Here is a 25,151-nt window from a genome sequence, read left to right on the forward strand (position 1 = left end):
AATAGAGGGCACTCAGAGCAGTACTATATATAGCAGCTCAAAAGAATGCAAAGTATCTGGTTCTATTTTCCTAAAACACATCATATTAATTCTGAATAGCAACAAATTAACATTGTCCTACCTCATTGACAAAAATGAAATTCTTGAAAAGTAATCTTCTTCTTTTTTGCATTGTTAGTTGTTTTTCAAGGCTTACTATTCAGAGCAATCTAGAGACGTACATAGTTCAAGTTGAATCCCCGGAAAGCCAAATATCCCCTCAATCAACAAGAATTGATCTGGAGAGTTGGTACCGTTCTTTTTTGCCAAAGACCATAAGCTCAAGCTCAAACAAAGAGCCACGGTTGATTCATTCATATCATAACGTGATGAAAGGCTTTGCAGCAAGATTATCAGCAGATCATGTTAAACAAATGGAGAAGAAACAATGGTTCTTTGGCATGAAAGAATGATAAGAGCTCTCCGAATTCATTGATGACGATTGAGTGGAAATTTGTCTTTCAACTTGTGGGGACTCAACTCGAACTATGTCAGTATTTAAAGGGCTCTGAATAGTTGGCCATGAGAAAAAACTAGTCATGCAAAAAAGAAGAAAGATTTTCAAGAATATCATAGCTGCAAAAGGGCAGAAAAACTCTAATTTCTTTCTTTTTATGTATTTAGGAAAGTGCAGCTGAAACTTGGAATTCTTTGAACTACTGGTAGTATATATAGTGCTCTCTAGCCTTGTAATTTTGACCGGTTTATCTGGTTCAATACGCGGCTAACTCACTATGCATTGAAGCTTCTTCAATTGTTTAATCAAATAGCATACCATATGTTGATTAAAGTATTATTGTGTGGAAAATTAAAGTTAAAAGTAAAAGAAGGAAAAGAAAAGGACAGTTACGTGAACTAGTGGCTAGAAGTATGAATAGTATATTTGAAGTCTTTCGTATAATTTGATTATTTTTAATGGCCATATGCTAGATCTTAATTGTCCTCTTGGGAGTTGGGAAGACCATAATTTTATTCGCAAGACCGCAAGTTTTACTATATTTGAACTTTTATCATTTGCTTCATACTTAAGTTGGAAGGGAAGTTTTGGGGTGAGCGCTTTTTAGCAATGCTGCTATTCCACTAAGATGAGGACAAGACATTGAGGTTCCTGAAATAATATTGAAGGTAGATCTTGTGTTTGTGTTGTTCTCCATGCTGGTAGGCCAAGCAGCAAGAATGTTAACACCAGGGTCAATAATGTCCGGCTTCAAGATTCCAGGACTAGCCGTGCTTGGTCCTCGAGAAGAAAATGAAGCAACCGCTAGTGCATTTCTATCTCCGATTATCGTTCCTTGGAATGTAATTCTGGCTACTGGTTTCTTTGTTGAATTCATGTAGGCAAGAGTTTTCATTCCATTTGCATAAGTAACATCCAGGGCAGGAAGGACGTGAGCATCGGCTGATGTAGTGAAACCATCATCCGGATCATTGTTGATAATCATGCCAAAACCTCCAGCATCCTTTACTGCTTGTCCTTTTTCAAACCTGGTATAACCACCACCTACCATGCACAAAACTATTTTGCCTCTAATAGCAGGGTCGGACAGTGTACCCGTACCGCAATAAAGGCTGTCCAAGTCAGTTGCATTCTGTGCAGGATCAAACAAAGGTAAAAAAATTGAATTCAACGCAATATAGTATATATAGTGTTCTTTGGCCATATAATTTTGACTGATTTTCAACGCGGTAAACTCACCATAGAAACTTTTTAAATTGTTTAATCAAATAGCTCACCTCATGTTTGATTAATGTATTATTGTGTGGAAAGAATGAATCATGAAAAGGAAAAGGACAGTGATGTGAACTCCGTTACTAGAAATATGAATAGTTTATTTGAACTCTTTCCTACAATTGATTATTCTTATGCTGGACATATGCCAGATCTTGATTTTCTTAATTGTCTTCTTGGGGAAGACCAAAATTTTACTTGCAAGACTGCAACTTTGACTATATTTGAATTGGCATTTGATGAATGATGACAATTTTCAACTTATATATATTCTTGGTTGAGTTTAAGTTAAATATACGGTCAGTTTTTTTACACTATCAGGTCATCTTTATTTGTTGTAGTAGGTAACCTGTAGTATTATATTTTAAGATACATTTTACTTATATATATTTTGAATGACCTGATAATATAAAAATAATTAATTACAATGACAGTGCATTTTACTTATATTCTATTTCTAATTGAGGTTACATTCTGCGTGCACTGATGATGTAAAATATATTTACAGCATCAGATCAGTTAAAAGCAATTACCGGTAAAGCTCTATAATAAGCATTGATTTGTAACCCCCTACTTTTTTTTAACTAATATGTGGAATTCACTTGAAGATAGAATCATGGGATTGATTTCTTGCAGATAAATCTGCTAACCTGTAGTATTATGTTGCAGCCAGCCATATTTGACCTTATAGAAATATATGGAGCGGCATAGACGGTGAAAATTTATATAACCGATCACACCTGCTTGGAATTAAGACATAATTAAAGTTTTGGATGAGTTAGATTAGAGGAGAATATTTTCGGAAGCTTCTTCAATGTTTAATAAAAAGGATAATTTCAGAGATCTCCCCTGAGGTTTTAGCCTATAAAACCTACCTCCCTTGTGGTTGGTTCTAAATATTACGTAGACCTCCCTTCTTTCGTATTTAGTGTAACAAAACTATATTATAATTTAAAATAGACAAGTTTGCCCCTCATATTTTAATGCTATTTTTTCTTCAACTTTGTGTACCATAATTCGTTTAGTTATTTTAATTTTCTTCGTTGGGTTCGTATATTTAAGTCATATATGTCACTCAATTTGTTTAAATCATATTCATACATAAACAAATGAAGAAGAAAGATATTAAAAATTTATTTTTAACTCACTTTAAGCTTGCCTATTTTTTCTTTCTTTGATTAACAATGAAGGGTTAAACCCTTTTAAACCTTAGCTCACAGAGCATTAAAGAAAAAAATAATTACTATTGATGGCGTTGGTGTTCAATCTGCTTGCCTTCTTCAATGCCGAACTCAAATAGCTGGAGCTTAAGCTCCACACACCCCCCCCCCCCACCCTCCCCCCCACAGCACCCTTTTTTAAAAAAAAAAGAAAAAATACATAAATAAACCTTCAAATTTGGCCTCAGCTGGCGCGTATGCCCTCCAACTTTGAGTGTGCACAGGTAGACACCTCAACTTGTCTTCACTTTGTCAGTTGAAGACTCCAACTTACAAATTGATCATCTAGACACCTCCAAACTTATGCGCCACGTTAGCGCCATGTCATCATTTGTGTTTATGTGTTCAACTTTATACAAATTAAGGTGTTTACTTGTGCAAACCCAAAGTTGGAGAGCATATTTGTCAGCTGAGACCAAGTTTGAGGGTCTGTTTATGTATTATGCCTATATTTTATATTGTTTATTTTTATTCATTTTGTAAGATTCAAAAGTTATTTGAAGAAATTGAATGAAGATAATAGAAAGTCAGAAAATAGTTTTGCTATTTTAAAAATAATGTAAAGTATAATGGGTAACTAATTTGCTTAATTGCTTTTCAGATTAAATTATAGCTTTATGGTTTTGTTATGGATTAATAAAATAGAAGAAAAAATAGAATTAAAATATGAAGGGAAAACTTGTCTATTTTAAATTATAACATAGTTTTGTTACATTAAATGCGAAAGAAGGGAGGTCTACGTAATATTTAGAACCACAAAGGAGATCAGTGTTATAGGCCGAAACCTCAGGGGAGGTCTCTGAAATTATCCCTTAATAAAAAATTGCATACTTAAGGACATAAGAATATATACCGTCAGTGTAAGTAAATTTTACGCCATCAAGTCATTTTTATCTGTTATAAAGGGTAATGCATCTTATTTTCAAATTTTCAAATCTCACATTTTTAGGAGGCTTACCGATAGATATACCTCGTATGACCTGGTGAAGCAAATTTACTGTGACGATGTATTATTACTGAATAAAATATTCCATGGGATGACCCAGTGATATTAATAAAACAACAGATGACTCTACTTTTTCATTTTATGAAAGTGCCTTATCTTTAATATCTTATTTTTTTCTCATAAAGTTATACTAGATAAAGTTATTTCATTGAATATTATTATTATTTTTTTTCATTGAATATTATTAACGATCCAAAGTTGAAAACTTTAATTTTTGTGTATATAACATGTACAATGTGGATGTTACTTTGTTCACTTATTTAAACGTTGGAGTTAGTCTCTGTCATCATTAGGGGTGTTCATGGTTCGGTTTGGGTCGGTTATTGATTAAAATCATAACCAAACCAATTTAGTCGGTTTTAAATGTCTAAAACCATAACTAAACCAAATAAAATAATAACCACCGGTTTGGTTATTGTTGGTTTGGTTTGATTTTTCGATTTATGACTAGCAGCCATGAGACTTATCAGTAAAACATTAAAAGGTTGAAAAAGACATGTTTTTTTTTTTTTTTGTTCAAACGATAACTTTTATTTATAGTTTAAGGTGGAACATATATCATAGAAACACTTTCACTATTAGTGATAGTGTAGTACTCAAGTTACCCAAAGTTACTAAACTATTACATATAGAGCTAAAAACTAACTTAGTAGTGACTACACCATTTTTGTCATCTTAATACACATACATGGGAATAAAGTAGAGCATAAGAGTTTTTAGTTGTTGTTACAAACATACATAATAATTAAACATAAAGACTACCTAAAATTAAAATGAAAATATATGAAATAAAAAAACTGTGTAATGATCACAAACTTTGAGGCAGTACTTTCATTTTTGCCCTCAATTCTCCCATTTTATTAAAAAAACTTTGTGTAATGATCCAAACTTTATATGTTTTTCTACCATTATCCCCAAGGCTAGGGGCTCGATTACAAGAAGTTATTCTTTTCTGTTTTTTAGGAGGATTACTCACGGAAGAAGTATTAGAGCATTACCATGTGCTTGAGTTGCAGCAAATGCTGATGTTACTGAAGTATCTTGTATAATCAACCTCTGTCCTTTTCATAAGAAAAGTATTAGAAGTTTAGGACCCATTCAGACAAGAAAAAAGAAAGGTATAAATTCGAAAAAAGAAGAAGAAACAACCTAAAATCAAATGACTGACAAAGAAAGGCTAAAAATTTAAGTTAAAGACATTAGACTCTAACATGAGCTTCTGTTAGTAGGTTTACACTTAACATTTAAAAGAGTTAAAAGACTTAAAGACATGGGCTTGGACATATTCTTAACAACATGGGCCTTAAACAATCATGTGAAATAAGTATATCAAAAATCAAATTAATGATTAAAAGGTATAAAATATTTATAATTATTTATGAAAAACTAATATTATACATATAAATAATTATAAAATTTATGTATATAATTTATCGGTTTGGTTCAGTTATTTATTCGGTTATTTTTTAATAGAACCATAACCAAACCAAATATAATCGGTTTTTAAAATTTAAAACTAAATCAAATCAAACCAAACCAAATATCGGTTTTTTAATCGGTTTGGTTAAATTTTCAATTTGATTTTAGTTTTAACTAAAACGGTGGACAGCCCTAGTCATCATTGGCATGCCCTATTTACTATAACTATAGAAGTTCTTTTGAGTTCCCGATTCAGCAACATGTTAAAGTCTCCATATGAATTGAAATAATTAAATACATCTTCCAAGTTCCAAGAACCTCACTATTTCTATGTTTCTACTACTTCTATGTTTCTTGACACTATTGTCAACCGTCAAACATACTTTTATGGGAATAGGGTCAAATATATGTCTTTATTTTAGTTTATTAGTCGATTTTGCCCTCCGTTAGCGAAAGTAGTCAAATATACCCCTCTCAATTATAAAGTTTACACCCATACCCCTCAATTAGATGGAATCCCCCAATTCAACCTCAAATTCCCAATTTCACTTAAAATTACCCGATTTTTCCTTTTTAACTGGACCCGGCCGTACCCACAAAACTAATTTAACGAATTAAACTCCAAAACCCATTTTCTTGATCATCTAACTACCGATTCTTGTGTGGGGGGGGGAAATTAACCACCGATTCTCGCCAATTTTCTTGGACATTCATTTAAAATCTCTTGAAGATTCATATAAGAATAATTAACATAAATTGGTAGACCCATATAAAATTGAAATTCCCAACAAATGATATTTTTCCACAAGAACAAGTTACTAATACAATCATTTTCGGTCCAAGAATTGATTCTTTTGCAAGATTCAATCTTGGGTTCAGATGCTGAAATTAGCTAAAAAAAAAAAGATTATTTTAAGCATGGTAAGTGTACAAATGATGCTTTTTTTTAAATAGTGATAAACACTATTAGGAACAGTCATGATGGCCGTCGTAGTTCATGTGGCCGGAGACGAGCTTGTCGGATTTGGTTGGAGCTCACTGGATTTTTTTTATGACATGGGAACCCGCAACCGCTATCGTTCGGATGCGTACAGAGTAAACCCAGCTTCTGTGCAATAACTCGCAAACCACACAGGAGAGGTAATCCACATTAGGCAAACCCCGTGCGACGAGCTCGTCCCAGAAGGCAAATCTCCTGTTGTCATAGGCGGGGGGTTTCGAACCTGGATTTTGTTGGCTGCTTGTTGTGTTTTGGCAGCGTGGGAGTGAGAACGTTGAGGTAAGAGCAATGGTGACGGGGAGAGAACCCCTCAAGCTATGGCCCATGGGATATATAGCTCCACTGTGCCACCGCTGTAATGATCGATGAAGTGTTTGTGAGAAGTTTGCAAGTAACATAGAGAGTTGGTTTAATACCAAAAGGACAAAAACAGACTGTTTCTTATGTCATCCTATCAATTTATTACTTTCATATTAAAACATGTCAATTATCAAAAGAAAAATATTTAATTTATAAATTCTATGTAGTTCGCCTGAGAAGAAGAAGAAGCAGTCGCGCTCCCTTCTCTGTCAAATGTCCACCGAAATATTTTAGGGCGGAAATGGGGTATATTTTGTGGTTATTTTAATTAGGTGGATACGGTTGGGTCGGGTTACAAAGGGAAATCAGGTAATTTTAAGTGAAATTGGGAAATTGAGGTTGATTTGGGGATTCCATCCAATTGAGGGTATGGGTGTAAACTTTATAAACGGGAGGGGTATATTTGACTACTTTCGCTAACGAAGGGAAAAGTTGACTAATAAACTAAAGTAGAGGGGTATATTTGACCCTTTTCCCTACTTTTATTTATAAGGCATAATACATAAACAAACCCTTAAACTTGGCCTCAGCTGGCAAGTATACCCTCCAACTTTGGATGTGCACAAGTAGGCACCTCAACTTGTATAAAGTTGAACACATAAACACAAATGCTGACATGTATTGACGTGACACATAAAGTTTGGGAGGGCCACGTCAATGCCGCGACAGCATTTGTGTTTACGTGTTCAACTTTATACAAGTTGAGGTACTTACTTGTGTACACTCGAAGATGGAGGGCATACTTGTCTGCTGGGGCCAAGTTTAAGTGCTTATTTATGTATTAAGCCTTCTATAACTGTGGTGTCCGACTAACTTGTGCAAAGCCTCATAAATAATCCACCCGGTATTTCACAACTAGAAACAGAGGTTTTTTCCACCGATATTCAGTGAAAAAATTGAGTTATAAAATATGTTTTTCTCACCTCATTCCCACCAAACAGCTCAGTGGTAAAAAGCATGGTGGGAAACAGGTTCGCATTGAGACGCTGGTAAACTTTCTAATTTTTCCGTGTGAAAAAACTAGTATTTCGATTTTTCCCACTGACATTCAGTGGAAAATAGCCACTGAACATTTTTCAATGGGAAAATAGAGATATTTTAGTAGTGTTTGTGCAATTTTGCACTCCAAGACTTAAGTAGACTAACAGAAATAACATTTAAACAAAATGAAATTGTTGTTAGTATTTTCTTGGCATAATACATGCAGGTCTTCAAACTTGGCCGAAATTAGCAAGTATGCCCTCAAACTTTGAATATGTACAAGTAGGCACCTCAACTTGTATAAAGTTGAATACGTAAACACAAATGTTGACGTGACACATAAATTTTGGGGGTGTCTAGATGATTATTTTGTAAGTTGGAGTGTTCAATTGACAAAGTGAAGACAAGTTGAGATGTCTACTTGTGTACACCCAAAGTTAGAGCCTTGGACGGCATATTTGTCCCAAGATTTCCCCAGTCTCTCATGACCATTCACACCTTATTAACCGCTAGAACCCACACTTGGATGGACTGGTTTTCTTGGTATCTTATGTTTTTGTAACTCATACTTTTGTAGATTGGGTGTTGACAATTCATATCTTTCGGTACTTGATTTATGCAATGTAATGATAGTACTAATAATAACTATGTCTCAGTCCTAAACAAGGTTGGGTCAACTATATGATTCCTCACTTCTCCATGTAAGCTCAACTCATCATTATCATAAAATGTAGTGATAGTACCAGTTTATTTCTTTCTTTTTTTTTCCTCATAGATTGGAATTCTTATAATTTTGAATGCTAATAAACTTTATAATCTTGAACAAAAGACTAAAGAGAGTTTGGATGAGAATGAACTACAGTTTGGATAAGAATGAACTACATTAGACTACGAAAAAAATGCATACCAATCTGGTTTATTTTTAATCTGAATATTTCAGTAAATCTAGGTGTAACGCTGAGCTGACTAGTTCCACAGGAGAAAAGTGCTGCCAGTAAATCAATTAAATGACTCTCACTACATCAACAACTAGAATGGTAATTGATTCAAGTAATGGCAGAACCTATACATCTCCACGTTTAAAAATGTATTCACAGTTGAATCATATTATAGGAGTATATGTATTCCAATCATCATTCTTGGAACTTTTTAAAACCTATAAATAACATTTCTTGCAAAAAGTGGTGTAAGAACGAAGAAGAACCTACCGAAAATGTTTTGCTCATAAACTGGTTTTCTTTTTCTCCTAGTGATCATTTGTTGTTATTGAATTTTGTAAATAATGAAAGCTGCTTCTATTTTTGTTTTTTTGATATTTCCACCATTTCTATCTTGAAAGAATAATTTCCATGGTAAGAAAATCTTTCTCCAACCAGAAGGAAATTCTCATCAATATTTTCGGATACTTGTTTTCTCTTGCCAATTTCTAGTCTAACTATGGTTAAGGGGAAGCTGATTTTAAATAAGTCTTGACCCTTAGATCTGAAATCTAAGCACATACATGTTTATTGTACAAGGAAAAATCATTAGAAATAAAACAAAATCAGAAATCCAATAATCTGGCAGTTCTACTAGACTAGCACAACTGCAATTGGACTTCTTACAGAGTGCCTATTACTAATCCATTTCAAGAATCCTTGAACTACAGTACTGTTGGAGCTGTTGGTTGTTTTGGAAAAAGTCACTTGGTATGTCAACTTCTGGTTCAACTTGGAGAATTTTAGAGTAGACGGCTTAACATTCACGGAAACTCCTGGTGGTGAAAAAATCTCCACATTGTAAGCTGATTTAGCCTCTCCGACATTAGTCACTGTTCTTGTGTATGTTTGAGAATTCACTCCGAGTATGATGGAAAATGAAGGATAATTTAGTTGTGCTTCAGGAATACTTTTCACTTCCGAGCAATTCACCTTGCGTTGAAGAAGGTCTCGAACCTCTCGATTTGTGTAATTCAAACCACACAAATAAGGTAAGTAGCTCTTGAATTGGGTATCATAAATTAGTCCTGGATCATTTGCTCTTGACGGATTGACGTGTCCTGCACCAACCGCAAAGATATTTGCAGGAAGTAGCCTTTCATCTAGGATGGGATTGTTGGCGAGGTTTATTGTATCAGCAGTTGTCATGATTGCTGACTTAATAGCTGCTGGAGACCAAGCGGGGTGAGCGCTTTTTAGCAATGCTGCTACTCCACTCAGGTGAGGACAAGACATGGATGTGCCGGAAATAATATTGAAGGTAGATTTTGTGTTTGTGTTGTTCTCCACGAAGGTAGGCCAAGCAGCAAGAATGTTAACACCAGGACCAATAATGTCCGGCTTCAGTATTCCAGGACTAGCCGTGCTTGGTCCTCTAGAAGAAAATCCAGCAACCACAGGAGCATTTTTATCTCCTATTATAGTTCCTTGGAAAGTAATCCGGGCAACAGGTTTATTTGTTGAATTCATGTAGGCAAGAATTTTCATTCCATCTGCATAAGTAACATCCAAGGCAGGAAGAACGTGAGCATCGGCTGATGTTGTGAAACCGTTTTCTGGATCATTGATAATAATCATGCCAACACCTCCAGAATCCTTTACGACTTGTCCTTTTGCAACCCTTGTAATACCACCACCTACCTGGCACAAAACTATTTTGCCTCCATTAGAAGTGTACGCTAACCCATCTCGGCAATAAGAGCCTTCGGTAAATTCACGTTCACCTTTTCCAGGTTCATACAGAGGAAAGAATGTTGAGTGGAAAGCCTTTGGATGGAAAGCTGATTCACCCTCGATTTCTTGTTTGTTTCCTAGCTTAACCGTAGCCTTAATTTTCCTGTCAAGAGTGCTTGCACCTACTGTCAGAATCCATGGGGCTTCATTTGAAATAGTGCTATTGGATGGACCACTATTACCAGCAGAGCAACTTACAAGAATGCCTCTTTCTGTTGCACTATATGCGCCGAGTGCAACGGGGTCGTTATAGAAGGAACTAGTCAATCCACCAAGGGAAAGGGATAGAATATCAACACCATCGTCAATAGCTGCATCCATGCCAGCTAAAATGTCACTGTCCTCACAACCAAATGAGTCACAAACCTTATAAATAGCCAAGTGAGCAAGAGGGGCAACCCCTACAGCAGTGCCATTTGCATTCCCATATACATTAGCACCTTTAACAAAACCTCCTGCAGCTGTGCTGGCCGTGTGAGTGCCATGTCCATCATCATCTATTGGTGAACGATTGTCTTTTATGAAAGACCTCAAGCCAATGAGCTTATTGTTACACTTTGTAGTGAAATTTGATTCACACTTGCCCTTCCATTTAGCAGGCGGAGGAGGCACTCCTTTGTCGCTAAATGAAGGATGATCAGGTGAAACCCCAGTGTCCAAGACTCCAATGATCACACCTTTCCCATAGTTGGAATCCCGCCACAAGCCAATGTTTTGTTGCAATCCAAGAAAGCTTGGAGTATGTGTAGTGTGTAAAGACAATATCCTCTGCGGCCATGCAAATATGAAGCCTGGTTTTTTCTCCATTTCTTTCATTTGCTCTGCAGATAATCTTGCAGCAAAGCCTTTCAACACATTGCGATATGAATATACTAAACGCGGGGCCTCTTCATTTGAGCTTGTGCTTGCTGTGGTATTTGGCAAAAATGAAAGGTACCAGCTCTCTAGATCCTGATCTGATAAAGATTGAGTGGAAATTCGGCTTTCTGGAGATGCAACATGAACTATATAAGTCTCTAAAGGGCTTTGAATAGTTGGCCATGATAAACAACTAATCATGCAAAAAAGAAGACAGAACTTCAAGAACATCATGGCTGGAAATGGGTTAGAAGAGCTCTAATTTCTTGGTATTTAGTAGAGCACAGTTGATACTTGGCATTCTTTGAACTACTAGTATATATAGTGCTCTCTGGCTTTATAAGTTTGACTTTTTTTCTACGCGGTAAACTCACCATAGAAACTTTGTAATTGTTAAATCAGATAGCTCACCTCACGTTGATTAAAGCATTATTGTGTGGAGAAAGGAGAACCATCATGAGAAAGAAAAAATAAAGTTAAAGGAAGAATCAAGAATAGAAGGAAATTTACTGATGTGCTTAGTACTTAACATTTGGAATTCACTTGAAGAAAGAAATAGTGGGATTGAATTCTTGAAGTGCAATCTGCTAAAATTTGACCTCATAGAAATATATGGAGTGACATAGACGGTGAAAATTTGTATAGCCGGTCACAAATTACTCGGAATTAAGGTAGTCAGAGGCAAGATTATAGTTTCGAGCTCGGAATTCAGGGGCGGAGCACTAATTAAGTACAGCTTCAGACAAACCTAATATAGCTTTTGTTTAGACTTTGTATTTGTATTAGAACATTCATTAAATACGAATGAATATTTAGTTATGAACTCAATAACTAAAATGAAGAATTATTGGATGCAAGCCTCTTCAATTATTTAATCCACTATCCCATCTTATGTTGATTAAAGTATTATTGTGTGGAAAAAGGAGAACCATCACGAGAAGAAAAAAATAAAGTGAAAAAGATGAATCAAGAAAAGGAAAAAGACACTGATGTGAACAGAGTGACTAGAAATATGAATAGTCTATTTGAACTCTTTCATATAATTTTTTTTTTTTTAAATAAAGTGTGAGCCTAGGGCTGATTTTATAAATTTTCTCAGAAGCAAATAAATAAAGAGTCTTTACAATGTAGCCAAATTGGCTAATAAAATTTAAGACTTGAACTAATGACCAACTTAGGACTTATATCATATCCTAAAATTATGCAACGTAAATAGTAAGGCAAAGCTGCATCCGTCCATTTCCCTGTTGTATTGTGTCTTCCATGCAATGTTCTTGAATTTTCCAGTTTGTACCAAACATGAGGTAGAACTATAGAAACGTTGTTGCTTCTAGTGATATCACCATTAGTAGCATAGCAGGAACTGAACCATATTCCTACACTTGCACCATCTTTAAATAATTGAGACCATGTATTGATGGTGCACAAAGGGTTGCATTGAAGCTCAAAGCACTTTCTATGTATTGTCAATCTCACAGTAGGCTGAGTACAAAGTACTAATACCACACACTGTAACAAAGTCAATATATAGATCATGTATGAACTTGCTGCATCAAATATAAAAAACAAACCTGTTGAATTTTGAAATCCTGCAAAAAACCTGTTACCACTTGCTGCATTTAGTAGATACCAAATTGCACACATTGAGGTGGTGTCATGTTTGGTTCTACCATAGCAGCAGCATAGCCTAATCCCTGATACTTCACAGAAATTCCCATTCGTATCTTGATTGATTTTTTTTATTATTATTATTTTTTATTTTTTAAAAAAAAAAAAACCAGCAACTTAGTGACTGCTCAATGTTGTCCTTTAACTGATTTTTTGAATGTAGTCCTTGAGAGCAAAATCTATTCCCTTTTGATGCAAACCAACCAGGTCTGCATAACCAAGTTGATACACAGAATTGCCTTATCCCAATTTGTATAGCACCACTTCTATATCTTGCATGTTGTGATCTGCTAAAAGGCCAATCCCACCAGTAGCAAAGTATGATTTCCATGTGACTCCATAAGTTCAACACGCTTTCTATGTATTGTCACTCCATCAACAGAATGAGCAACAATTGCTAATACCACACACTGATATATAGTCAATACACAGATCTGCATTTGATTCTTGCTTGTTTTGTAATCTCCATTGTTCTGTCTTCTCTATGTTTCGATTGAAAAGCTTGGCTGAGCAAATATGTATCTTCCTCTTTGTGATTTAACCCATATAAAATTGACTTTTGTCCATTCAATTGAGCACAACTTGGTGCTAATACCACGAATTGAACATCCATCAAACTTATATTAATTAAACTCCCCTTTGAGGCTTTCCTGAGTTGGATCTTGATCATATTTGGTATGCATCTGTATTCTCTCCCTTTTTTTTTTTTTTTTTTTTTTTTTTTTTTACACTATGTTTCGCTGCTTGTTGGTATTCCTTCACTGTGGTTGTTCTGTGGTACCTGTTTAATTAAAAATCCTCCATTTATGTTAGATTGTGTACCTACAACCATTAGCAAACAGTTAGTGTAAACCAAATCGTTCACATTCTCCTCCCAATGGATTTGAGTGTGAGGACCTCCTTTTCTCCCACCTTCCCCTATATTCAGTCTCCTTAACATAATCTGATTCTTAGATAGGGCAACTGTAATTTGTCACTGTTCACAATTCTTTTACAGTGGCTCTCCATGTCATGAAAGGAATTGAATTGTATGTCCCCTGTGTCCAAAGCTAAATTAGCCAGGTGATCTGCTAATTTGTTTCCTTCCCTATAAGTATGCTCTATCACCACCACTTTTTCCTCAATTATTCTCCAAATTTCTTCCACCATATTAATGATTTGTCAGGGAATTTCCCATGTCCTTTGGATAATGTTTTTCAGCAATAGTGAATCTGTCTCTATCATTATTTGATCCCATTGATTGTCTTTTAAATACCTGAGAGCCTGTAAAATGGCCAGGGCCTCTGCCTCGGTGTTGGTGCTTTGAAGATCCTCTATTTCTCTGGCCTGTGCTTGTATCACATCTCCCCTTTCATCTCTTACACAAAAGGCTCATGAACTCCTACCCGGGTTTCCTCTTGAGGCTCCATCAATGTTGACTTTTATCCATCCAATATCTGGAGTTCTCCAAGTCACTGGTGTTACTCTTATCTTTGGAGAATATCTCTGTAATGACTCCACAATCACACTCCAATTATATGGTGCATATCTAAAAAAAATTCTTCTCACCTTCATGAATTGAATCAAAGTATGCATCACCTGATAAATGAGTTTAGTGATTAACTCTTTCATATAATTGATCATTCTCAAACTGCTCTTTTTTTTTTTTTTTTTTTTTTTTTTTTGTAAATTTACATGTTCGAGCTCAGAATTCAAGGGCACAGCTCCAATATCAGGTTCCGTTTTAGACTTTGTATTTATATTAAAAAATTCGTTAAATATGTATCAATATTTCATTACGAAACCAATAACTACAATAAAAAATTATTGGATGGAAGCCTTTTCAATTATTTAATCCGCTAGCCCACCTCATGTTGATTAATGTATTAATGTGAGGAAAAAGTGAAAGGATGCATCAAGATAAGGAAAAGGACGCATCAAGAAAAGGAAAAGGACAGTGATGTGAACTGCGGGACTAGAAATATGTATAGTCTATTTGTGAACTCTTTCCTATAATTTATTATTTTTAATGACAACAATTAGATAACATATGGAGTTCCTTGAGAGGATCATGGGATTGATTTCTTGCAGGGCAATCTGCTAACCTGTATTACTTTTGCAGCCAGCCAATTTTGACCTTATAGAAATATATCGTTACACCCCGAATTTTCGCACGTTAAAGTCGCATCATGAGTTAGTTGACGCAAGTTCAAAAGAAATTATCTTGAAGTTAAAAGGGATTGAGCTTATTAATATAAATGGTTATAAGAGTCTATAAAAAATACTAGTAAGTGGAGGAAGGTTTGGAGCGTGAATGAATCAAAGAAGGACGAGTTTCGTCAAAAGTCGGCAAGTTGGGAATACGATAACTTGCACTTTTGGGTGAGATTAAGAGTGCTTCACATGATAATCAAGTAATGATATGAAGTATTTGAATCGTATAATGGTCTCTTATTAAGTTTGGAAGTCAAACGAGTTGTAATACGAAAGTCGACAAAGGGCGTCGCAAGTTAAGTTTGTAAATTTCGCTGAAATTTGGGTCAGATGTCTCGGAGCTTTTCTCTCAATCTACTTGGAGTTACGGGATGATCCACCTACCAAATTAAAGTTCTATGAGTCTAGTTTCCAGCGCATTTTACCGTTCGTCGATACGACGTCGGAGTAGAGAGATATTTACATTTCCGTCCAAGGGTGCAAACTGCTGCGGGAACAGTGGGCATAGTCGGTGGCTTACTTTTTGCACAAATATCACTTTTTCCACGATTTTATCCCTATTTCTTCATCTTCAAAGACCAAGGAAACCCTAATATACTCTCCAAACAAATCCTTCATGAATCCTAACCAATTCAAATGCAAATCAATCAACTCTAACGCAAGGAACAACGTGGCAATCATAGAATCGTGATTTTCTCGCCATTTCGCTTCTCGGAAGAATTTTTCGACTTGAAGTAATCTTTGTTTTGGAGTGTTATTCATCAATTTAGGTATGTTTCCTCATCTTAATGATCCTCCTAAGATACTACAAGTGTTTTACATAGAAATTGGAAGGAGAATTCCCAAGAACAAGTCCTTATGAATTTTTATGAACTCTTATGGATGAACTTGATTGTTTGGCTGTTTCTTGTGGTTTAAATGCATTTCTTGGAATTATGAAGTTATGTATGGATTGATAAGGAAGAGTAGGGGTAAAGGAGAAGAAAATGGTAGTCATGAATGAAGAAATTAAACTAGAAATGACCCTACAAACTTACGCCGGCAAGTTATTCGATGAAATGCCTCAATGAGTATTTCCATAAGCTATGAACTTAGAATTGATCCCAAATTGGTCGTATGATGTAGGTTATCGTTTGTAAGGAATTCAAGGACTCGTGAAACGTGGAAAACTTCGTCGTTAAGGTATGTAGGGCTTTTCTCTTCTTTTCTTGGCATGACTAGAATTCAAATGCGTTTTTTTTTTAAACGTTATCCCATTGACTTGTGTCGATCATATCCAAGAATGAACGAGCTAATCTCTACTTCCTATATGACTTGTATAAAAGCACTCTCCATGCTTCCATATTCCGTTTGGTTATCATTTGAAAGGTCTTCCGTTAAACATGTATCGAGGGTGTTCCAAAATGATTAACCTTACTTCTTCTCATGAATAGTTCACATTGAAATATCTTCTCACATTCCTTATCCTTCTTGTTTACCGAGAGAAGTATAATGTTCATCGTGGTACTTTTCCCATTAAAGTTGAGTTGAGTTCACTTCCTAATGGTGAAGCTTGTTTCCTTGATTTAAATATGGCTTGGGTAGTAGTACTTTCCCGCACCTCATATCTTTCTTGTCGATTGGAAAAAAGTTGTTCACTATTTTATTCTTCATGTTGAGGTTGAGCTAATGGTATTATATTCAGTTGAGCCAATCTTTATCACTTATATAATCATTATTGAAGTATATCTCCTATTCTCTACGTGTGTGTGTGTGTGTGTGTGTATATATATATATATATGTATGTATGTATGTATATATATTTTGTATATATGTATGTATATATATTTTGTATATATGTATGTATATATATTTTGTATATATGTATGTATATATATTTTGTATATATGTATGTATATATATTTTGTATATATGTATGTATATATATTCATTACCGAGCCGCGCTATGGTCGGCGGGGTACAGCACCTATTGTGTACACCACTGCAGTGGACAGGTTATGATGATATCCCGGGCGCGGGATGATATGATATATGGATCGGGCTGCACTTTCCGCAGCACTAACATTTATGAATCGGGCTGCACATTCCGCAGCGTTAACACTTATATTATATATGTATGAAAATGTTTCTTTTTTAAAAGCTAAGCATGCATGATATCCGCCTTAAGAGGCAATTAGATGTACAGATTACTTCTCCTATCTCATGTTCCTTCCATACATTTATTATGTTGATATTCATGTCTTACATACTCAGTACATTATTCATACTGACGTCCTTACGCTGTGATCATGCCCACGGGTACAGGTAGACGGATTGGTGTATCTTTCTCAGTAGGGTACTAGAGTTCAGCAGCGATGTTCGCACTCGATTCTCCGGAGTTGCTGGTCAGAGTCATCAAATAGGACGCATGCATGTATATACATATATTTAGATGGGGTTGGGTATGGCAGGGCCCTATCCCGACCAGTTGTTGCATTTTAGTACTCTTAGAGGCTTACAGACTATCATTTAGTGTTGATGTGTCTTGTTGGCCTTGTCAGCCTCAGTTATGCATATATATGTTATTGGGCCTTTTCTGCTTGCAGGTTGTCATGATATACTTCTTACAGTTGTTATTTAGTGGTCTTGTCGGCCTATGATTTATGTTACCGAGTTTAGATATCACAATTGGTTCGCTCGGTCCTTCGGGTGCCGGGTGCAAGCCACATCCCGCAAGGTTGGAGTGTGACATATATAAAGTGACTAGACAGTGAAAATTTATACAGAAAAGGGCCAAAAATACCCCTAAACTATCAGAAATGGATCACATATATCCTTTGTTTGCATTTGGTATCGAATATACCCTCGCCGTTACCAAAGGAGGCCACCAATACCCCTCCACTTAACTGCTGACCATTTAAGCTGATGTGGCAGTGCCACATGGAAAAAAATTATCCACGTGGATGGCCATGTCAGCCTCTCTCCCTCTTCCTCTTTAGTTTAGGGGTATTTTTGACCCTTTTTTTTGTAGTTTTTAATTTTTTTCTGGATTTTTTACACCACCACATACCCCCCCCCCCCACTAGGGGTGGGCGTTCGTTTTTTCGGTTCGGTTTTCTCAAACTTCGGTTCAGTTTTTTAATTTCGGTTTTTTGAAAGTGGACATCGAACACTGCACCAAACTAATTCGGTTCGGTTCGGTTTCGGTTTCGGTTTTTCTAGTTTGGCTTTTCTAGCTTAAGCACCAACAAGACACTGCATAAAAAAATATACATCTGTTCATAGATTTTAGCGTGCATGAAGTTCATGTCACATATTAGTGTTGAATTATGAGTTTACAAGATGAGAAATAGTAACTTTGCTTTAATAAGATGCCCCTGAATTGCACAATAGTTTCTATTCCATACAGCTGAGGCAAGGAAATTTAATGCATCAGTTTCATAAACTTCTTGAAAATCATTTTACAAAATGAAGTTGTAGACAACCAAGATTAAAATGAAATTTCTAGAACATCACGCTTACAATTCTGTTAGTAATGCTTGATGGTAATGAATACTTATGAAACATGAAATATTTGTATAACAAGCAGCAATAGTCTTACACGTAGGAGTGGGCGTTCGGTTCTTTGGTTTTTCGGTTCGATTTTCTCAAATTTCGATTCGGTTTTTTGAAAGTAGACACCGAACACCGCACCAAATTCGGTTCGGTTTGATTTGGTTCTTTTTTTATTATCTACACGCACCCTGTACCCCCTCCTGAATTTTCTACTTCATATTTAATTTACCTTTATAAAAGAAATTATAAAAATTGAAAGTTTGCGTGGTTAAAAATTAAAATTTTTGGAGGGGTGGTGGCGTGTGGGGGGGGGGGGGGGGGTCATGGGCGTGGGTGGTGGGGGTGGGTATGTGGTGGTGTAGAAAACCCAGAAAAAAATTAAAAACTTCAAAAACAAAAAGTTTTTTTTTTTTTGAGGGGTGGGGTATGTGGTGATGTATAAAATTCAGAAAAAAAAATTTAAAAACTACAAAAAAAGATCAAAAATACTCCTGAACTAAAGAGGAAGAGGGAGAGAGGCTGATGTGGCCATCCACGTGAATAATTTTTTTCCACATGGCACTGCCACTTCAGCTTAAATGGCCAGCCGTTAAGTGGAAAGGTATTGGTGGCCTCCTTTGGTAACGGCGAGGGTATATTTGATACCAAATGCAAACGACGGGTATATGTGATCCATTTCTGATAGTTCAGGGGTATTTTTGACCCTTTTCCGAAATTTATATAAACTAATCGCAACAACAACGACGACATACCCCGTGTAATCCCATAGTGTAACTCGATCACAAATTGTTTGGAATTATAATATAGTCAGAGTTTTGGATATAACAAGGTAGTTATGTACCATGTGGATGTTACTTTTTTCACTTATTAGACAATGGTGATGGTGTCTATCATAATTGGCATGCCCTATTTCCTACACCCTCCGTCCCAATTTATATGGCGGTATTTGATTAGGTACGAATTTAAGAAAGAAAGATTGATTGTTGAAACTTCTTATAACAAACCATAAGTAATTGTGTGACTATAAATCATCTCATTAAGGATATAATAAGAAGTTTAAAATTTAAATTATTTTTGCATGGGTATGACATCCTATTTTAGACAGACTAAAACAAAAAGTATGTCATATGAATTGAAACAGAGGGAGTATTGTTGCACCTTTTTTTTTCCAAGGCTAAACAAAGCACAACTTATGGAGCTCTGAAATAATTAATTATGTACAGAGTCGCCACCTAGCATTTAAGGTATACTAGGGTACCTATAAATTATTAATATATGCAGCTTAACATGGTCTACGAAAATAAGTGAGATTCTAGATAAGAGTTCAAATTATTCCGAAGGGAAGGTGTTAGGCATCCTTCAGAATCCACAAATGTGGTTCCCGGCTAGACCAATTTAACTATTCGAGGGATGTGTAAAAAGGCTTGATTATTACTTACAAAAATTAGTAGAATTTAGACTAAAAAATAACTAATATGACTATTCACATAAATAATCGTGCAATATGTATTTTTTACATATGTGATATAATAATTACTTTTTTAAAAAAAGGTTATGTACAACTTAGAAACTTGGGTATGTGACAAAGGTATAAAAAGAAAATGGACATGAAATTATTTTACACTCGAAGTGAGTTAACTAATTTAACTAGTTAAGTATGTACGCCTAATCAATTAATTATGAGAGTACATTCTAAAGCCTAAATATTGAGGCAAATCACCCTATTTATTCACTTAAGTGTGCTAAGCTATTGAATTAAAACTCTAGCGAAACATGATAACTATCAGAATATTAACTACAAAAATAATAACTGTCTAATATTAATTTATCTAAAACACATAAAATTTAAATCACCTAAGCAGATCATAAATAAATACAACCAACCTACACCCTAAAAAGTAAAGTTTCACTATATTTTATGCTTGCATAATTTAAGAATGTAAAAGAAAATATAAACAAAGAATTTAAGAAGCTATTTGAACTTCTTTTGAGTGTCATCTTCAAAAAGTAACTCTGGATACCTGCGTGAGACTTAATAAAAATGTTAGTAAAAAAATAAATAACTATCGGATGAATTAAAGAAATAATGAATAAACTTAAAATAAAAACCCGTCTTTGTATTTGTACATGGAAGGCCTTGGAAATCGACGGAAATTTCTTCATCGGCCAAACTGTAGTAATTGATCTATATCAGTCAAAAGTACCAACAACAACAACAACAACAACAATAATAATAATAATAATAGGAGCAGAACAGTCCAAGACAGCAAGAGCAATAGCAAAAAATGAAGCAGCCAAGCAACGCCCGAACCAAATCCAATTTTCTTACAACAAAAATTGATCAATCTCCACGTGACCTGCTGAAAGGAAGGCATTAAACAACTTATACTTTCCCAACATAGTTTCAAGAAAGTGAAAGAAAGCAAGCAATGTTGGTCTTATGTAAAACAAGCACATAATGCATAAATACAATCATTACCAAAAAGTAAGAATGACCGCCCTTGTAAACCTATAAATTGTTAGGACAAGAAGACAAACAAACTTGGTTCTGCAGTTGTTTTCTGAACAGGGAAGGAAACAACGACATAAGAACACATTTCTGAACCAAATGTCTCATGCTTTCTGATTGACTTTGTTAAACATCATATAATCAAATATTACCGATGGAATTCTTTTGTAGCATGTCGTAAGTTTTTTTTTTTTTTTGGTACAGTCACTAGAAAACCAAAATAACCCAAAAGAAAGCAGTCAAAATATGAGTAGCAGTGGTAGCCTTAAGCAAAACAATAATAGAAACATCTCACAAAGTCGCCAACACAGTAAAACAGAGGGAGAACAGTGGCGGCATCGCTTCAACAGTGAACACCAAAGCGACGTCGGAAAATAGAACTCCGACCAACTATTATTGGATGAATTAAAAATCGAACAGATCTGGTCGTTTTCGATGTGACAGAGGTGAGGAAAGAGGTAGAGGGTGAGAACGGAGGGAGAAAGAGGGTTGCTTTTGGTGCGTCGCCGGAGCTCGGAGCTCCGGCGGTGGTGTGGTTGGGCTGGACGGAGCTGTTGTTCGCTGCTCCGGTTCACTGGAGGTGGAGCTCCTCGCCGGAGCAGCGGGAGGGGTTGTGCCGTGATAACAGTAGGGAGAAGAGGGAAAGAGAGAGAGAGAGAGAGAGAAGTCTGGGCGTTTGGCTGGCGTCGTAGTGGTGAGGAAGATGAAGGCGGGAGCGAAGGGAGTGGTTTGGCGCGTCGCCGGAGCTCCGAGCTCCGGCGGGGAGGCGGCGGCGGCTGTGAGAAAAAAATGAGAGGAGGGAAAATGTTTAGGTTTTCCTTGGATAAAATCTGATGTGTGATTGTGTGGGGAAGTGTTGTGTAGATGTATAGAATGAAGACAAAGGATGAAAAAAAAAAAAAGTTAACCCCACCCTTTCTTATAATATCAATGAACATCCTCTTTTGTTCAAAAAATAAAAGAATGCACCCTTTTGTCCCCTTAATGCTTATTTTAATCCTTGGGTTATTGCCCGATGGGGAATTAATCCTTTTAATCATTGTATAAAAATTTATTAATCAATGGATCAACAACCCAACCCATCACCTCAAATGTATAACTTTTAAAAAGGTGACGAGACCTTGATTTGATCGAATTCTTGCTCTGTGTTTAAAAATTACTTGCTCCGATTTTCTCTACACTGTCAGACTGTACTAAAATATAGTTAATTAATACATGTATAAATAATAACGCAAGTATAAAATATAAATATTAATGTCTATGATATGAAAATGTATTGCTATAAAATTAAGAAACAATTATTAATTGCACAAAAAAACGGTAGTATTACGCTGTACATGTGCAAAATAATGATTCTTCAAAAATGACAATAAATTGAGAAGATTCCTAAAATAAGGATAATCATCAATAAATTGTTGAAAAAATGTAAAAATGTGTAAAAAAAAAATGTATTTCGTGCTCTTTAACGAATCAGGGCCCCCCAAAACGTTAATTTTAAGCACGTCGAGCTAAAATTAGGTGTCAACAAGTATTAGCTATTAAACTCTTTTATATTCCCCACATAGCAATGTTACAGTGTCCATCTAAATTGAAACAAATACACCTTTGGATAATTGCTTTCCGGATACTATACTTATTGACACTTTTGTCAAGCATCAACCTCCTTTGTAAAATATTTGCGGTTGTTCTGATAGACGGTTATGGAATTGTAGAGCCAATGCTCCTTTTAGAATGATAAAATCTAAATATGGTGTTAAATAAGTAGGTGTAACCGTTGAGTTCACTGAACTCAATGATGTGCCGTGAAATTACGGGATATTCGATGCTAATTTCTTAAGCTTTTGTAACTCTTCAAGCACTTTTGGTGTTACTTTTCGTGTGTTTTTGTCATTTTGTAGGAAAAGATATTCGCAAAGCATAACGGAGCAAAATGAAGCAAAATAGGCCAAGGACACACTTTGCACAACATGCGAGCCGCATGTCATGTCTGCGGATCCACAATTCCACCGCATAGCATGACAGGCCACTGAAGAATAGAGAATGAAAGGTTGCGCAATTTGCGAGATCAACATGCGACTCGCATGTTGAACTTGCGAGACAACAGTGTTAACGCAAATCTTGTACGCAATCTAGGAAGCCTTAAGTCAAGAGCATAACATGAGGCTGCTGAGCATGCTTCGCGTCTTGCAGGGGTGTTTTTGTAGAATATTGGTGCTCTATTCAGTTTTATGTGATTTAGAAGTGATCGGAAGAAACCAAGCGAAAATAAAGTCAAAAAGAGGCCAAACTGGACAATTTTGCAAAACTGTCAAAACTGAACAGTTTTGCAAAAACGGGATAGATTTGCAAAACTGAAACTTTGGGGTTTATTTTGTCATATTTTGACTTGGGAAAGTATAGGAGCTACAAATGAGAGACTTGGGGCATATCATTTTGATCTTTGGCCATTTTCATCAAGCTTGGAGAGCTAGGTTTTTGCACCCACACTTGGGGATTGAAGATTTGAAGATCTTGATAAGAAATTTCTTAATCCTTTACTCATTTCTTCTTTTCCTTGCTATGTATTGATTATCTAAGTGTGTAGTTTTCTATTCCATTACTTGAATCTTGTTTATGAAAATATTCTTGATTAAAGTTTGGTTTGAAACTCTTGTTTTACTTATGTATTGAATGATTTTATTCCTAATGAAGTGGGTTACTATTTCTTTAATTAATCTCGTTCTTGAATGTTTCCAAAGGGATTAGCTAAACCTAGAACTCGCCCATTTAATTTGATTTGAGCTCGAGAGAGGAAAATCGATTTGGGAAAGATTAATTAACAAGGATTTGAGGCATAACCCTCGTCTAATGACTTGAGCTCGAGAGAGGAAAGTCACTTGGGATTATATTGATTGTGCCTAATATCACAGTTTAAGGCTTGAGAAAGCTTAAAGTGAAATTCATTAATTTGGTTGAGAAACTTTCAATGAAATTTAGAAATCATTATCTATTAATGTAATCTCGTTCTTAGTTGTAAAATTGTAAAATATATTGGATCGTTACTTGAGTGTAATCTCATATTATCCATGCTTGTGACCATTGATCATTTTACTTGCTTTCTAGGTTAGTTTACATTTCCGCATTAGTTATAATTTTCTCCAAAAACCAAAATATTATCTATCGTTTGGCTTAGCTTGGTAAGTGAAAGTTCCTTACTTTCTTAATCGCCTAGTATATTGTTTCCTGTGGGGATCGACCCCGACTCATAGTTGGGTAAATTATATTGCATACGACCGTGTACACTTTCTTTTTGAGGAGTGGATTTGGACGTTATCACTCAACTACAGCGGTTTTAGTGTGATCAGTCTCATCATTATAAGAATTAGGAATTCCTCTTCCAACTCAACCCAAAATGGACATTATGGCAAAGAACAAGAAGAAACAAAAAGGAGAAATTTGTCCAATTATAACAAAAGGTGTCTCGACAGGTCAACACCCGATCCAACCTAGTAGTTAGCAATCCACACCAAAAATGAGCCTTGCAACAAGGCACAAACATTCCCCATGTTGTAGTTCCCTCTAATCCATTACCAGGTTAGGTTTGGGAAATATCCGAACGATTGACTTGGCAGACCTCCCATTACTCAATTTAGGTTACAATGACTAGCTTTCTTGGTATTTTATGTTTTTGTGACTCCTACTCTAGTGGTTTAGATGCTGATGTTCACGGTCTAAGTAAATTAGACATAATATGTTGAGCTACTTGATTGACACAATATAGTGATAGTACCTGTTTATTTGTTTTCCTGATAGATTGGAATTCTTATGACTTTGAAGCTAATACAGTTTTCATAATCTTGAAGAAAAGATTAATGATTCCAAATCTGATTCAAATCCAATATAGTACCAAAGGGTATACAAGAAATATATTGAATCAATTCTTTT

At 35.5% G+C, this 25,151-nt stretch overlaps 1 protein-coding gene and 1 long non-coding RNA gene across 2 annotated transcripts; one reads left to right on the plus strand and one right to left on the minus strand.

Moving 5' to 3' along the window:
* Positions 1-9,210: 9,210 nt before the first annotated feature.
* Positions 9,211-12,130, minus strand: LOC132609861 (subtilisin-like protease 4). Its single transcript, XM_060324035.1, has one exon. It carries the CDS (start codon positions 11,555-11,557, stop codon positions 9,326-9,328), a length of 2,232 nt encoding a protein of 743 aa, XP_060180018.1. The 5' UTR covers positions 11,558-12,130; the 3' UTR covers positions 9,211-9,325.
* A 3,562-nt stretch (positions 12,131-15,692) lies between these two features.
* On the plus strand, positions 15,693-17,913 carry LOC132608752 (uncharacterized). The gene is made up of 3 exons (XR_009570515.1): positions 15,693-15,954; positions 16,310-16,366; positions 17,489-17,913. It is a non-coding gene; the product is annotated as an uncharacterized LOC132608752 (long non-coding RNA).
* Positions 17,914-25,151: the final 7,238 nt, after the last annotated feature.

This window comes from Lycium barbarum, chromosome 9 (genome assembly GCF_019175385.1).
Source record: "Lycium barbarum isolate Lr01 chromosome 9, ASM1917538v2, whole genome shotgun sequence".
Taxonomy (NCBI): Eukaryota; Viridiplantae; Streptophyta; class Magnoliopsida; order Solanales; family Solanaceae; genus Lycium; species Lycium barbarum.